Source organism: Protopterus annectens, chromosome 8.part0 (genome assembly GCF_019279795.1).
Source record: "Protopterus annectens isolate FY-2018-M chromosome 8.part0, PAN1.0, whole genome shotgun sequence".
NCBI lineage: Eukaryota > Metazoa > Chordata > Ceratodontiformes > Protopteridae > Protopterus > Protopterus annectens.
In genome coordinates, this window is record NC_056741.1 from 774,394,878 (window position 1) to 774,410,358 (window position 15,481).

Sequence of the window (15,481 nt, forward strand, 5' to 3'; positions counted from 1 at the left end):
CTGGAACAAACAACCGACAGAGGGTGTCTTAACAAACCCACTACATACATCATTAATGAAAAAAAGTGCAGTTCTTCATGTGTATGTTGCCTTTTTAATGCTTATATGGATTTCAGTAGGTAATGCAGATTATAGTAAAATGCATTTTGGCTCCAGCTATTTCATTATAGGTTAGCCAGGAAGAAAAATATTATGCTTCGGAAGCACTATTATTTATGCTGGCTTCTCCATTTTTGCAGGGTGGTGTGCCCATTTTTGTCCCGATATAGGATGGTTACATTCCCTCAGCCGCAATGCAAAAACATTCTAACTTTGAATTTACAGAGTATTAGGGAAGGCAAGGGATTACCTAATTTTCAACAAAGTTGAGTATTTCTTTCCAATGATGTGCAGCCTTGGAGTTAGGATATTAAGGATATTTTTGTTTTGATGATGTAGGGGTGGGGTTATTATTTATTTATTTTGCATTCTGTGATCTTCAGTTTGGTATTCTTTATGCTTTGGGATTGGTGGGATTGCTAGCTAATTTTGTGAGTTCTGGGTTCATGGAAGGCACTTAAAATTGGTGAGCATAACCACAGTAGACAGTGTGATTTACCATAAAGCAGTTAGTCAACTTGTGTTGTGGTACACTTTGGATTACATTTTGTGATTTTGTGATTGCACTTCGGATTACATTTTGTGATTATTATTTTTTTACTGATTTTTAATAGTTCATTTACATTCAGAAATGTGCATGCTGAGTCAAGAATGTACATTGTAAACTGAGCATTAACCACAGTAAAAGTCCATCTGCTAAACAAAATTTCAGCAGTCAGTGTCTATTTTTTTTAATCCAGTGACTATGCAGATAAAATAAAGACTGGATTATCAATAATAACCAATGCAAGTTGTAGCTCTGAGTTTAAATAAAGAAAAGAGAGAGGTTAAAGGCTCTCTCTGAACATCAGTGGGCACTAACTTGGTCCAGATAAGAAATAATTAATGATGTGCTCTATATGCATTGGAACATGCCCAAAGCATGCATAGAACATCTGATAACCATGAAGAAGCACTGATTCCAAATGGTGGTGGACTTCCACAAAGTTTATTGGTGACTTATCAAACGAGCTGAAATCAAAACGAACTATGGACTAAAACATGAAGCAAAACCAAAAACAAACAGTATGTAAAGTGCTTTTCGTCTGGATTATATCCGGACTTCTTCAGACAACCCATCCATTCTCACAGTGAATTTAAATAACCTCTTATGTGTAAGTTAATCAATCAGGTCACAGTAAATTCCTTCAAAATGGTTAAGATCTCATTGTTCTTTACCAACCATATAACCAATTTGTAAGTTTAGCTGACATGTATCACTGTATTTTATATAAAAATTAAAACAATATAAACATACAAATAAAAAGTACAACATCCTAAGCCCTAACTGCATTCATTTTATATAAAATTTGTGTATATTTTTCGTAAAATCAAAAGTTTCAAAGTGTGTAGTCACTATCACAAAAGTAAATTTCATGGATACGGTCTACCCACTTTGCAAAATCAAACCTAAAAGCTAAATAGCAAAACTAAAAGACCTTGTTTAAAACAAGGGTAACTCTTTTTTAAAAAGTAATAGTGTGACGAAGGTACAGCTTGAATAAACAATAGGTGCTACATTACAATGCCCATTTTCCTAATACTATCCTAAGGTTCGGTCACACACCTTAAGATTAAAATTAAAATGCGAGTGCTACTAACAACCCCCTCATCCTTACCGAGACACAATAGGTCAGATGTTTTTGTAGGGTATTTACTGTCCACTTAGTTCATCCGAACATTCCTGAACTCATGACTGAGTGTATGTTCCTAAAAGGTCACTCAATATTTTTCTTACCAGTAATACCAAAAGGTCACTATTTTTTCTTTTTTCTTTTGTTTTTACGGGGACCTTATTTTTTACTTTAAAAAGTAAAATGCTGTTTAAAAGGAAAAAGTCTCCTCCCTTCCTGTACCCTATACTGAGGCATAGTGTCATCCCCCAGGTGTCACTATTACATTAATGTCTTTTGTGACTATTGGTACCCAGGTTTTACCCCCAGTCTGTATTATACATATGGGAGAAAACCATTTTTAATGTTATTATCATAATATGATCTAAATTATACTCCCTAACCTAATCACCTGAAAAGACTCTTTAATTTCAGTATACGTGCAATCGAACAAGTTTCATTCAACCCTGGTTCTACACAGGCATCCAACCGCAACTGCCAATTTAGTACCCTTTTTTCTAACAGTAGTTTCATTAAGCTGTCATTTACGGGGTTATCACTCTTAGTCTTATATTCAATCCTGGAAATAATTTTATACTTAAATCTGTGTCCCACATTTTGATCGCAGTGTCGGGCCAACGCGTTATCGTAATTCTTCTTTTTCGTTGCGTGCATATGTTCATAAATTCAGTCCATTAGTCGACGGTCTGTTTTGCCGACATAAAATGCGGGACACACTTGACATTCAGCTAAGTAAACTACTGATTTTGTGTTGCAGTTATAAGTATCGTAAATGTCAAAAACCTCATTTCTAACTCTAAAGCTATTATCACTGTCTATAAATTGACATTGTTTACATGTTCCACACTTGTGTGTACCTGCTTTAGTATTTTTGATCTTACATTTCGTTTCTAAGAGTTGCTTTAAATTTGAACCTCTTTTGAAAGTTATAATTGGATTTTCACATATTTTACTAAAAATCTCCTTATCAAGGGATAAATAAAACCAACACTTTCTTATTATTCTCTGCATGTCTAGTGCTACTGGACCGTAGGTAAAAGTAAATGCTAACACAAAATTCTTGTTACTGTTAGTTGCACTTGTATTCATTATACCTATGTCCACCCCTAGGTCTCTTAAGTTCGATTCCTGCATTAGTGTGTTACATTCCACTACTGGTCCTGTGTTGTTCTCTTCTTCTGTTGTACAGTAACTCAGGATTGGTTTGTACACACCCGATTTTCTTTTATCTACGACCTCCTTAAAAATTTTTGTCAAAAAACTTTCAGCGTAGCCCCTGTGTATGAACATATCAAATAAAAGTTTACATTCCATCTCAAACTCATTTTCAATAGTAACCATTCTGGCTGCTCGTACAAGTTGACCCTTCACGACTGATTTTTTTCTGATGTCATGGGTGTGAACTAGTGAAATGTAAAAATGAGTTTGAGTAGGTGCTTTTCCTGAAAATTTTTGCAGTATATCTTTTTTCTAAGATGTTCTTACTAAGTTCAATATCTAGAAAGTTGATTCTATGTTCTCGGAAGTTCATAGTAAATTTAAGAAAGGGTGTAGTACTGTTTAAAAAAACAACTAGTTCCTCCGCTACATTACTATCTCCTTCTAACATAATAAAGATGTCATCCAAAAATCTTTTTATAACATTGGATTGTTCCGTACCAATGGCTTTGAAAAATAAAATTAGTTTCCCAAAAAGCCATCACTAAATTTGCAAAACTTGCTCCTACTGGGGAACCCATCGCTACTCCAATTTTCTGCAAATACAACTTGTTGTTGAATGATGCAAAATTATTTTTCAAGATAATATCTAATAGTTGCTCAACCAGTAGGCACTCTCTCATTGGTGCCCCCTTACTTTTAATGTGATCCACAACCCATTCTGTCCCTAGATCTTGTGGGATGCATGAATATAGATCACATACATCAACTGTAAGCAAGTTGTATTTCTCGTTAAATTTCAGTGTGTTAATTTCCTCTAAAAAGGACCACGAGTCTTTACAAATTTGTTTTTCTTTTTCAACAAATTTCTTCAGAATTGAGTCTACAACCTTTTGCACAGGGGTATGTGATGGACTGCCTAGAATCTACTAATGCTCTAAAAGGTGGGTCAATTAAACTTTTGTGTATTTTGGGTATACCAAATAATTGTGGTATCTTTGGGGCCAACATTGTTAGATAGTGGTTCAGTTGGCAGTCAATAAACCCATCCATGAATAAGTCTCCCACAAACATTCTAATCCTGTTGTATGCCCCGTTTAATTGGCTTACACTCACTTCCTCATAGGTTTCTTTTCCTAATAAAAGTGTCATTCTTCTAGTATAGTCCTCGTTGTACATAACCACAAGACCCCCTCCGTTGTCAGGCTTCATAGACCTAATTGGGAGACTACAAAAAGATGTTAATAGTTGTCTTTCTTGTAGTGTAATGTTTCCTGTGTTCCTTTGTTTGTTATGTTTATTAATCACTTGTCTAAATTCATATTCACACAGAAATTCAAACATACTAATCATAGGATGTGATGGTGGGTTGTACGTACTGGTGACCTTTAACTCGTTGTTACCATAAGAGGAATTACCCATTAAGACAGTTAGGTTTAACTTCCGAATAAAAAGTTTAAAGTCAGTCAACAATTCATCAAGGTTACATTTGTTAGTAGGGACAAATGTCAACCCTTTTGCAAGTAGTTCAACCAGTGTCCAATCTATATCATATCCAGCATAGTTAAAAATTTTAAAGTCACCTCCTTTATTCAAAATTACTTTATAAGGAACAGGGTTTCATTCCTGTTGCTGCGGGTATTGTATTTTTTATTATTATTTAAGTATAGTATTTAAGATTATTAATCTGTGGGTAGTGGTCATGACTCGACTACTAGTGGGGAAAGTTATTTTTCCTGTGAGTCTGAATTAGAAAATAATGCTTATACTCAGTTTGATTTAAGCAAAATTAAAACTAAAAATATTTTTTGTCCTCCTTACAAGAATGCTTGTATCCAACGCTTTAATAATGCATTACAGTTTTTTATGGAAAAAGAACTGAAAGAAATAATTGAAAATAACAAGCATTATAACTTAACTAGGTCAGAGTGGTTTAAGTTACAGAATATGAGTCAAAATAATGATGTGATATTTAAACCCTCTGATAAAGGGGGTAAATTAGTGGTTTTGAATTCCACTGATTATTTGAAAATGTGTTTACAACATTTAAATGATGAGGAAGTATATAGTATCGTGGATGATACTAGCTTAGGGCAAGCACAACACAAACTATATAATTTGTTAAAGAAAGATGAAAGGCTACATTATTTTACGGCCAAAGATATTATAAACAAATTGTATATAAAGAACAGTACTATAGCTAGTTTTTTTTGTGTTCCAAAATTACACAAAAATGTTCATCAACCTCCAGGTCGACCGATAGTTTCAGCGACTGGATCTTTTACACACAATATTGGCAGTTTCTTGCATGAAACATTGATTACAGAAGTAATAAAATTACCATCATATATTAGAGATTCTTATGATTTTTTAAATAAAATACAAGGAATAAAATGGACCAAAGATATGTTTTTTTATCACAGTTGATGTGGTTAGTTTATATACAAATATCACACATCATCTGGGTCTGAAAGCTTTACTACATTTCCTGAAAGATACACCTAGGACTCAATATATTATGGAACTATTACATTTTTGTTTAACTAATAATATCTTTGAATTTGATGGAGTGTTATATAAACAAAAAGTAGGAACAGCTATGGGAGCGGCATTTGCCCCAGTTTATGCCAACTTGTTTATGGGGCTGTTTGAGATTGAACATATTTATAGAAGTCATTTTTTTTAATAGACATGTGCTTCTATACTATCGTTTTATAGATGATTTGATTTTCATCTGTAAGGATGGAAAGAATTTTGCCAATGAATTTGTTGAATATTTAAATAATAATAAATTTAAGATCAAATTTGATGGATTACAGATAGGTGGGAAAATTAATTACTTGGATATTACATTGGAAGGACAGGTAGATAAGAAGATTCATACTACGATACATAGGAAGTTTAATCAAATGAATAGGTTATTGCATGCTACTAGCTGTCATCCAGAACACACTCTGAAATCTATACCTTATGGAGAAATGTTGAGAATTAAGAGAATATGTAGTGATGTTAAAGAGGCAATAAATGAAACTAAGAAAATCATGCATAATTTTATAGAGAGAGGTTATAATTCAGATGAAGTTAAATTAAGTTATGCTAAATTATATGGAGATGGTCAAATAGGCACAACATATAAGAAAACTACTAGGACTAAAAAGTTTGAAATAATAAACAAAAAGAAAGAAAGTTCCAAAATGTTCTTTGTCACAAAATATACTATCTTTTCTAATAAAATGAATGAGACAGTAAAAAGTTTTTGGAAGCAAATAAGAAGAGAGGTGCCTTCATTAGTGGATGTTGAACTTTGTGTCTCCTTTCGTAGGGGACGCAGTTTGAAAGATTCTTTAGTTCGGGGGAGATATAAGAGACCAATACAAAAGATAGATAATGCTTTTACTAAGACGGGAACATATTGCTGTGGAAAATGTACCATATGTAAATATATAACTAATGAGGCGGGGAAAATAGGAGATAGAAGTTTTAATACGAAGGGTACATATTCCTGTATGAGTAGGGGAGTAATTTATTTGATTAAATGTTCCTGTGGTAAAAATTATATTGGGGAAACTAAAAGAAGTTTAGCAGAGAGAATAAAGGAACACATTAGGGATGTTAAAAATAAAAAAATGTCAAGTCCAGTGGCAGAACATTTCCACTTAATACATGGTGGGGCAGTTAAAGATATGACAGTCACAGTTTTAGAACAAATAGAAAATCAATATGGTGATGATAATTTGTTAAAGTTTATTTTAAGGAAAAAGGAAGTAGTGTTGATTTTGAAATATGGAACTTTACAGCCTGGGGGGCTTAATAAGGAGTGCAATTGGCAGGGTTTTATATGTTGATTGTTTTATTAATTAATTATGAATGAATTTTATTTAATTATCTAATTGATTTATTGGATATGTTAAGAGAGTATATAAAGTGTATGTATTAATGGAGAAAGTTGTTGTACTCTGTAAAGGCAACAGCCGAGGTGCTAGAGACGAAACTAATAAGTTTTATCATTAAATTCATCTAGGTGGAAAGTAGAGCAGTCTTTCACTGGTTTCTTTTGTGGTTACAGCACTATCTAACAATGTTGGCCCCAAAGATACCACAATTATTTGGTATACCCAAAATACACAAAAGTTTTATTGACCCACCTTTTAGAGCATTAGTAGATTCTAGGCAGTCCATCACATACCCCTGTGCAAAGGTTGTAGACTCAATTCTGAAGAAATTTGTTGAAAAAGAAAAACAAATTTGTAAAGACTCGTGGTCCTTTTTAGAGGTAATTAACACACTGACATTTAACAAGAAATACAACTTGCTTACAGTTGACGTATGTGATCTATATTCATGCATCCCACAAGATCTAGGGACAGAATGGGTTGTGGATCACATTAAAAGTAAGGGGGCACCAATGAGAGAGTGTCTACTGGTTGAGCAACTATTAGATATTATCTTGAAAAATAATTTTGTATCATTCAACAAGTAGTATTTGCAGAAAATTGAGTAGCGATGGGTTCCCCAGTAGGAGCAAGTTTTGCAAATTTAGTGATGACTTTTTGGGAAACTAATTTTATTTTTCAAAGCCATTGGTACGGAACAATCCGATTTTATAAAAGATTTTTGGATGACATCTTTATTATGTTAGAAGGAGATAGTAATGTAGCGGAGGACCTAGTTGTTTTTTTAAACAGTACTACACCCTTTCTTAAATTTACTAAGAACTTCCAAGAACATAGAATCAACTTTCTAGATATTGAACTTAGTAAGAACATCTTAGAAAAGAGATACACTGCAAAAATATTCAGGAAAAGCACCTACTCAAACTCATTTTTACATTTCACTAGTTCACACCCACGACATCAGAAAAAATCAGTCATGAAGGGTCAACTTGTACGAGCAGCCAGAATGGTTACTATTGAAAATGAGTTTGAGATGGAATGTAAACATTTATTTGACATGTTCATACACAGGGGCTACCCTGAAAGCTTTTTGACAAAAATTCTTAAGGAGGTCGTAGATAAAAGAAAATCGGGTGTGTACAAACCAATCCTGAGTTACTGTACAACAGAAGAAGAGAACAACACAGGACCAGTAGTGGAATGTAACACACTAATGCAGGAATCGAACTTAAGAGACCTAGGGGTGGACATAGGTATAATGAATACAAGTGCAACTAACAGTAACAAGAATTTTGTGTTAGCATTTACTTTTACCTACGGTCCAGTAGCACTAGACATGCAGAGAATAATAAGAAAGTGTTGGTTTTATTTATCCCTTGACAAGATTTTTAGTAAAACAGGTGAAAATCCAATTATAACTTTTAAACGAGGTTCAAATTTAAAGCAACTCTTAGAAACGAAATGTAAGATCAAAAATACTAAAGCAGGTACACACAAGTGTGGAACATGTAAACAGTGTCAATTTATAGACAGTGATAATACCTTTAGAGTTAAAAATGAGGTTTTTCACATTTACGATACTTATAATTGCAACACAAAATCAGTAGATCTGAAGTAGTTACTTCATTTGCTCTGCAACCTGTGGGTATCGGATCCGATCTCGGATCCGAGCCGGCAGCTTCACAAGCTACAAGATCTGAGCTCCTAGCTCCTCCCCCTACCCATAATCCCCTGCCACTAACTGTATTACCTCAGATCGTTTTTGCCGCGGCTGAAGACAGCTACTTTTTGAAGAGCTCCTTATCTAAGTTGGTGAGACTGTTCCTTTTTTTCTCTCAGAGAAAAGCTTTTCTCAGTGTTTGATTGTTGTGTGTTTGTTTAGTGTCCCCTATGGCCATACCTCCCTGAATGCGCCCGATCCCGTCTGATCTCAGAAGCTAAGCAGGGTCGGGCCTGGTTAGTACTTGGATGGGAGACCGCCTGGGAATACCAGGTGCTGTAGCTGCTAAGAGGGTTTCGGAACTCCAAGCACTGTGTATGAAACCCCCTTATCTCATTTTTCACAGGGATAGAGTGTCTCTCAGGACTAACCCGTCTTTCTTACCTAAGGTGGCTTCAGAATCGAATATCAATAAATCAATCATTTTGCCCATGTTCTTTTCAAATTTTCAGAATAAAGGAGAGTACATATTGCACAGACTAGACGTACACAGGCAACTACGTTTTTACTTGCACAGAACTAAAGATTTTCGCAAGTCTGATCAGTTGTTTGTGTCTTTTGCAAAATCAGCCAGGGGAAGGGCCATTTCTAAAGTGACCCTAGCAAATTGGATTTGTCAATGTATAGTTCAGGGGTATGTATCTTCGAGCAAACCAGCTCCTATGGGAATACACGCTCATTCTACCCGGTCCATCGCCACCTCAGCAGCTTTCTGGTCCAGGGTTCCTTTGGACGACATATGTTCAGCAGCTACCTGGTCCTCTTCTCATACATTCATTTCTCATTATAAACTGGATATGATATAGAGAAGTAGGGCTTCTTTTGGCTCTGCGGTGCTTCGGAATATCCTTCCATAAGGTCACCCAGGTTTATTGTCTAGGTAGCTGGGGACTCTGTCCCACAGGTTGCAGAGCAAATGAAGTAACTACTTCAGATAAAGAAGTTATGTACTCACCATAACGTTCCATCTGAGTAAGTACTTCATTTGTCTGCAACCATCCCCCCTGCCATCCCCCTAACCCTTTTTCGGGTTTTTCTGGTCACCTGAAATATTGCCGTCTTGAGGTTAGGTCTTCAGTATACCTCTGTCGAGGTTATGACTTAGATTGGGCAAAATTGATCTGAGGTAATACAGTTAGTGGCAGGGGATTATGGGTAGGGGGAGGAGCTAGGAGCTCGGATCTTGTAGCTTGTGAAGCTGCCGGCTCGGATCCGAGATCGGATCCGATACTCACAGGTTGCAGACAAATGAAGTACCTACTCAGATGGAACGTTATGGTGAGTACATAACTTCTTTTTTACTTAGCTGAATGTCAAGTGTGTCCCGCATTTTATGTCGGCAAAACAGACCGTCGACTAAGGGACCGAATTTATGAACATATGTACGCAATGAAAAAGAAGAATTATGATAACGCGTTGGCCCGACACTGTGATCAAAATGTGGGACACACATTTAAGTTTAAAATTATTTCCAGGATTGAATATAAGACTATGAGTGGTAACCCCGTAAATGACAGCTTAATGAAACTACTGTTAGAAAAAAGCGAACTAAACTGGCTGTTGCGGTTGGATGCCTGTGTAGAACCAGGGTTGAATGAAACTTGTTCGATTGCATGTATACTGAAATTAAAGAGTCTTTTCAGGTGATTAGGTTAGGGAGTACAATCTAGATCATATTGCGATAATAATATTAAGTATGGTTTTCTCCCATATGTACAATATAGACTGGGGGGTAAGACCTGGGTACCAATAGTAACAAAAGACATTAAAGTAATAGTGACACCTGGGGATGACACTCTACCTCAGTACAGCGTATAGAAAGGGAGGAGATTTTTTCCTTTTAAATAACGTTTTACTTTTTAAAATTAAAAATAAGGTCCCCGTAAAAACAAAAGAAAAAAGAAAAAATAGTGACCTTTTGGTATTACTGGTAAGAACAATATTGAGTGACCTTTTAGGAACATACACTCATGTCATGAGTTCAGGAATGTTCGGATGAACTAGGTGGACAGTAAATACCCTACAAAAACATATGATCTATTGTGTCTCAGTAAGGATGAGGGGGTTGTTAGTAGCACTCGCATTTTAATTTTAATCTTAAGGTGTGTGACCGAACCTTAGGATAGTATTAGGAAAATGGGCATTGTAATGTAGCACCTATTGTTTATTCAAGCTGTACCTTCGTCACACTATTACTTTTTAAAAAAGAGTTACCCTTGTTTTAAACAAGGTCTTTTAGTTTTGCTATTTAGCTTTTAGGCTTGATTTTGCGAAGTGGGTAGACCGTATCCATGAAATTTACTTTTGTGATAGTGACTACACACTTTGAAACTTTTGATTTTACGAAAAATATACACAAATTTTATATAAAATGAATGCAGTTAGGGCTTAGGATGTTGTACTTTTTATTTGTATGTTTATATTGTTTTAATTTTTATATAAAACACAGTGATACATGTCAGCTAGACTTACAAATTGGTTATATGGTTGGTAAAGACCAATGAGATCTTAACCATTTTGAAGGAATTTACTGTGACCTGATTGGTTAACTTACACATAAGAGGTTATTTAAATTCACTGTGAGAATTAATGGGTTGTCTGAAGAAGTCCGGATATAATCCGGACAAAAAGCGCTTTACATACTGTTTGTTTTTGGTTTTGCTTCATGTTTTAGTCCATAGTTCGTTTTGATTTCAGCTCGTTTGATAAGTCACAAATAAACTTTGTGGAAGTCCACCACCATCTGGAATCAGTACTTTCTCGTGGTTACCTGGTTTTGTTTTGCGTTTATTGGTGCATGCATAGAACATCTGACAGACATCCTCTAGCACTACAAGACAGAAGGACTAAAGCCCATTTATGCAGCAGTGTTATTTAGAAAAGGTATCAATAACTTACCTTTGTGCTGTAGTGCATGGCTCGTGTGGTTTGATCATGAGGGGTGAAGACAGACTGTGGGTTATTCCTTAAATTAAGGGTAGATGAGTTTTCTGTATGTAAAGGCCAATGTTTACTTTTAATAAGCCATGAACATTTGTCAGCCAAATGAAGCAGCTGGAAGTACATTATAATAGTTTAGTGTATATTTTCCATCAATAACAAATTGCACATAAATGACTACATAACTTTTCTTGCACTGCTTACTAATATACAGTAAGAGGAGAAAGTCAGATTCGTCATGTATATCTGTACTAGAACTAGATGCCTGGAGTTTAATAATTTAGGGAGTTAACTCATGCTATAAAAATAAATATCAGCACACTGAGCCATAAGTGTGGTTTTAGTACATGATGGCATCACCTAACAAATTACTGCTAATCTGTGGTAAAATAACTCTAATGCCAGCTAGTTGGATGATCATAGTTGGTGGGTCACAATTAATGTGCATTTGACTTTATTCCTGAATATCATGGGATCACCATTTTTACATATCAGAACTGCAAATAAATATTGTATGTTACATGACCTCAGTAACAAATCTTCTGCGACTCAAAGCATGTTAATGAAGACCATCATACATGAAAGCAATTGCTTGCTCTGTGGTTTACATGAAAACTGGCTTTACTGCTTGAGAGTTATTGTGAGGATGTGTCAAATTTAGAGCAAAATTAAATGCCTAAATCTAATACTGCTTTTCTTCTTCCTGTAAAGGTATAGACTTGAATGTTATCCGCACTAGTGTAACTCAGCAAAACAACACCCAGAGACTACAAGAGGAACTTCTCAGGAACAGACTGATTAACTCAAAAGTCAGTGGTTATGTAAGAGCCTGCATAAACAATACATGTGAGAATATTCCAACAGCTGTCTTTGGGCAAAAGCAGGGAAATGAGCCCCCCCAGCTGAGCAGTGGTCTAAAGGGCAGGTTACTGGAGTACTACACAAGGGAAGATGTTTCAAGGACTTTTGGTTCACAGCAGTACCCAGGTTCAGAGGAGGACCCAGGGACTTCTTACAGTCTGATGACCAGTCAAGACTATCCTCTCGCCAGTGGAAATATTTCCCAGCAGCTTAAATTTGTCAGGGTCCATGGGATGGAGCCGGTGCAAACTCCAGATACTGAGAGGTACATTTATCTGCTCTACATATGTGGTGCAACTTGCTAACAGCACAGAATGCAATAGACAGGATTATTAACAGCTGAAGTAAAGGTTTATGCTAGACTTTTTTGTTCAATTCTAGTTAGTTAAGTGCATTCTTTGAATGTTACTTTCCAATATATTGATACCTGCGTCAAGTACATCCATTCCAAAGTGAAATAGCGAAGAAAGGATCAGCATAGGTCTGAGCTGTTGTACTTTATTTAAAAGATAGGCTCATTTGGGCAGTGATTAGGAGACATTCAGACTACGAAGCTTTGCATCTCTGACATATAACTGCTTGTCAAGCCTCACATATCTACTCATAGTTCAAGCTTATGCCACATTGCTCATTATTGTTGTCTTTTTTTCACTTTATATACTTAATTGGGTTCCTATTGGAACATTGAATATTGAATTGTTCGAATCACTAAAGGTCGACCTTTAATGATTGAACGATTCAATATTCGAATGTTCGTAAAAAATTATAAAAAAAAAAGGAAAACTAAAGGGTGTAGGCAGGGGGCAAGCCCCTGCACCCCCCACACCCCCGCTACTTAAATATACCAATTCTGAGATTGCGCTACAGCATAGGAAAGGGAAACCTTCCCTTTCCTGCACTTAACTCAATTGAAGTGTGATCTCGGAGTTGGTATAAATTTAAGTAGGGGGGTGCAGGGGGACGTGCCCCCCCTGCTCACAGAAGTTACTTTTGTTGTTTTTTTTTTTTTTTTCTCCTCGAAGTTTTAGTGCTTCGATCATATGGTGTCGACCATATGGTATTCGAAGTACCGAAACTTTGATAATGCAATATGTAACCCACTTAATTGCAGTTACTCAAAAGCTGAGCTCTGTCTATGTAAAATAAATAGAATCACTACTGCAGAAGTCCAAAATGAGGAATTCTGAACAAACAGTATTCACCTAAAATAAAGAATCATGACTCATGTTGACAAGGATTATCCCACTGATGAAAGCTATGCAAGTCATCTCTGATAATCTCATAAATTCACATAATTTAATAATATAAAAAATACATAAAATGCATTGATGTGATGTTCATATAAGCTATTCTTTGTTTCATTAAAAAAATTCTGTAATGCTGTTCACAGTGAAAAACAGAATAAATGTTTTAGAACATGGATGGTTTCCACTAATCATTAAAATTGTGACATTATTATAAAGCCAGCATGGTTTGTTATGGTATTATTTTTAAACACTTTATTAAATTAGCACTTAAGACATAGGCATGCATATATTAACAGAAAAGAAAACAAACAGTAATAACATTTTTCATGCATTATACATTGCATATGTGTTTTCTTTCTTTGTAACAACTGTCATACACTCCAGTGCTACATATATTGCACAACATCTGCCTTCTGTTAAACCTCATTAGTCTTCCTGAACATTATTCTGCATGTATTGTTCCTACAACTTCCATCTATTTTTATGTAACTCCTTCCCCTTTCTAAAGATCTCACTTCAGTTATTTTATCTGTTTAACAATTTTCAAGACTTCACTTGCAATTAGTTTAGATTTTGATTTCATTTTCTAGTAATTATGTTTTGGGAGCCAGTAATATTAAGCTTAATAAAGCCTTACAATGTCTTGGCAATTGAGATCATGCCTCATCTCAAATTAATCATTTCCTCAGTTAAAGCTATTTGTTCCCGCTATATTTCTAGTAGAGTACCCTGTAGAGTAGTTTTAAAATCTACTATATCATCCAACGTACAAAAAACATGTTCCCAGTTACCTTTCTTTTTCCCATCATATCTCCAGAACTTGCTGTCTACCTGAGGAAAAATTATTTGAGGTCTACTTGGGGTATAAAAATATTTATGCAAATACTTCCAAGCTAAAATCCTAAACCTTTAGATTTTTTTTGCATACTTGGTAGCCATACCTATGTCCTTTCATTGTTCCTTTGTAAACTGATTTACCAATCTCTCTTCCCAATCTTTCTTTACCTCATATGATTGATTCTGATAGTTATCATGCAATATTTTATATGCCCTACTAATTATGCATTTTTAACAGCAGATTCTGTGCTAGGCTCATCTAAAAACTCTCCTAGAGCTGGTGTTTCACTTAGAACTGCCTAGCCCTTTCTCTTTGCCTATACTCTGATATCAATCCCTGGTAGGGAAGGCAGTCATTAACATGCAGTGCAAACTTCTATTTGGCCTCATCTCACTCCTTTACCTTTCCCTCTCTATTTGTTTGTTGCTAATATCTTGGATCTTTTGCCAGTTTTCTCCAGTAAATTCCATCCCCATCTTGATTATTTTCTGTACCTCTACTTGCAGTCATCTTTAATGGCAAAATCTCCTTTCTCCAGTCCAGTGTTTACTTAGTTTTTTGCAATACTTACTGCAACTTAATGATGATTCTACTCTGTAGGATTATTATTATTCTCCTTAAGGATCTGCATACAAAATTCCACTCCCTATTTCTAGACCCCCCCCCACACACAGACTTAATCATCATCTGTTTCCATTTTGATTTATAACCTTTTGCTTGTGATATGTATATGAACCCTAACTGCATAGCTGTTAAATATCCATACAAATCAGGTAATCCTAAACCACTTTGTTCTATTGGTGGATCAACTTATCCCAATTAACTGTTTTTTTGCTCTCCCAAATAAATTCCTTCAACTCGTCATTTATTATTCTCCACAACTTTTCTTCCTGGTGATAAAAATATGCTTGACCAGTATATAAAACAAAAGGGACTAAAATCTTTCTCACTGCATCTATTTTACTATCCATAGCCTTAAACAAGAGCTTCCATTTCTCAGGTTTTGTATTTTGTTTAGCATCTTCTCTCATATCCTTAATTGCCATAACAGA

At 35.3% G+C, this 15,481-nt stretch overlaps 1 protein-coding gene and 1 non-coding gene across 2 annotated transcripts in view; both read left to right on the plus strand.

The window, feature by feature from the left end:
• The window catches only part of LOC122808344 (ADAMTS-like protein 2), a 1,521,014-nt gene that overhangs the window by 852,163 nt on the left and 653,370 nt on the right, over positions 1–15,481 (plus strand). The window contains exon 10 of the mRNA XM_044079311.1: positions 12,195–12,609. Coding sequence (XP_043935246.1) covers positions 12,195–12,609 — 415 coding nt within the window. The remainder of the gene's footprint in view (positions 1–12,194; positions 12,610–15,481) is intronic.
• LOC122809795 lies at positions 8,710–8,828 on the plus strand. Its single transcript, XR_006365949.1, has one exon. It is a non-coding gene; the product is annotated as a 5S ribosomal RNA (ribosomal RNA).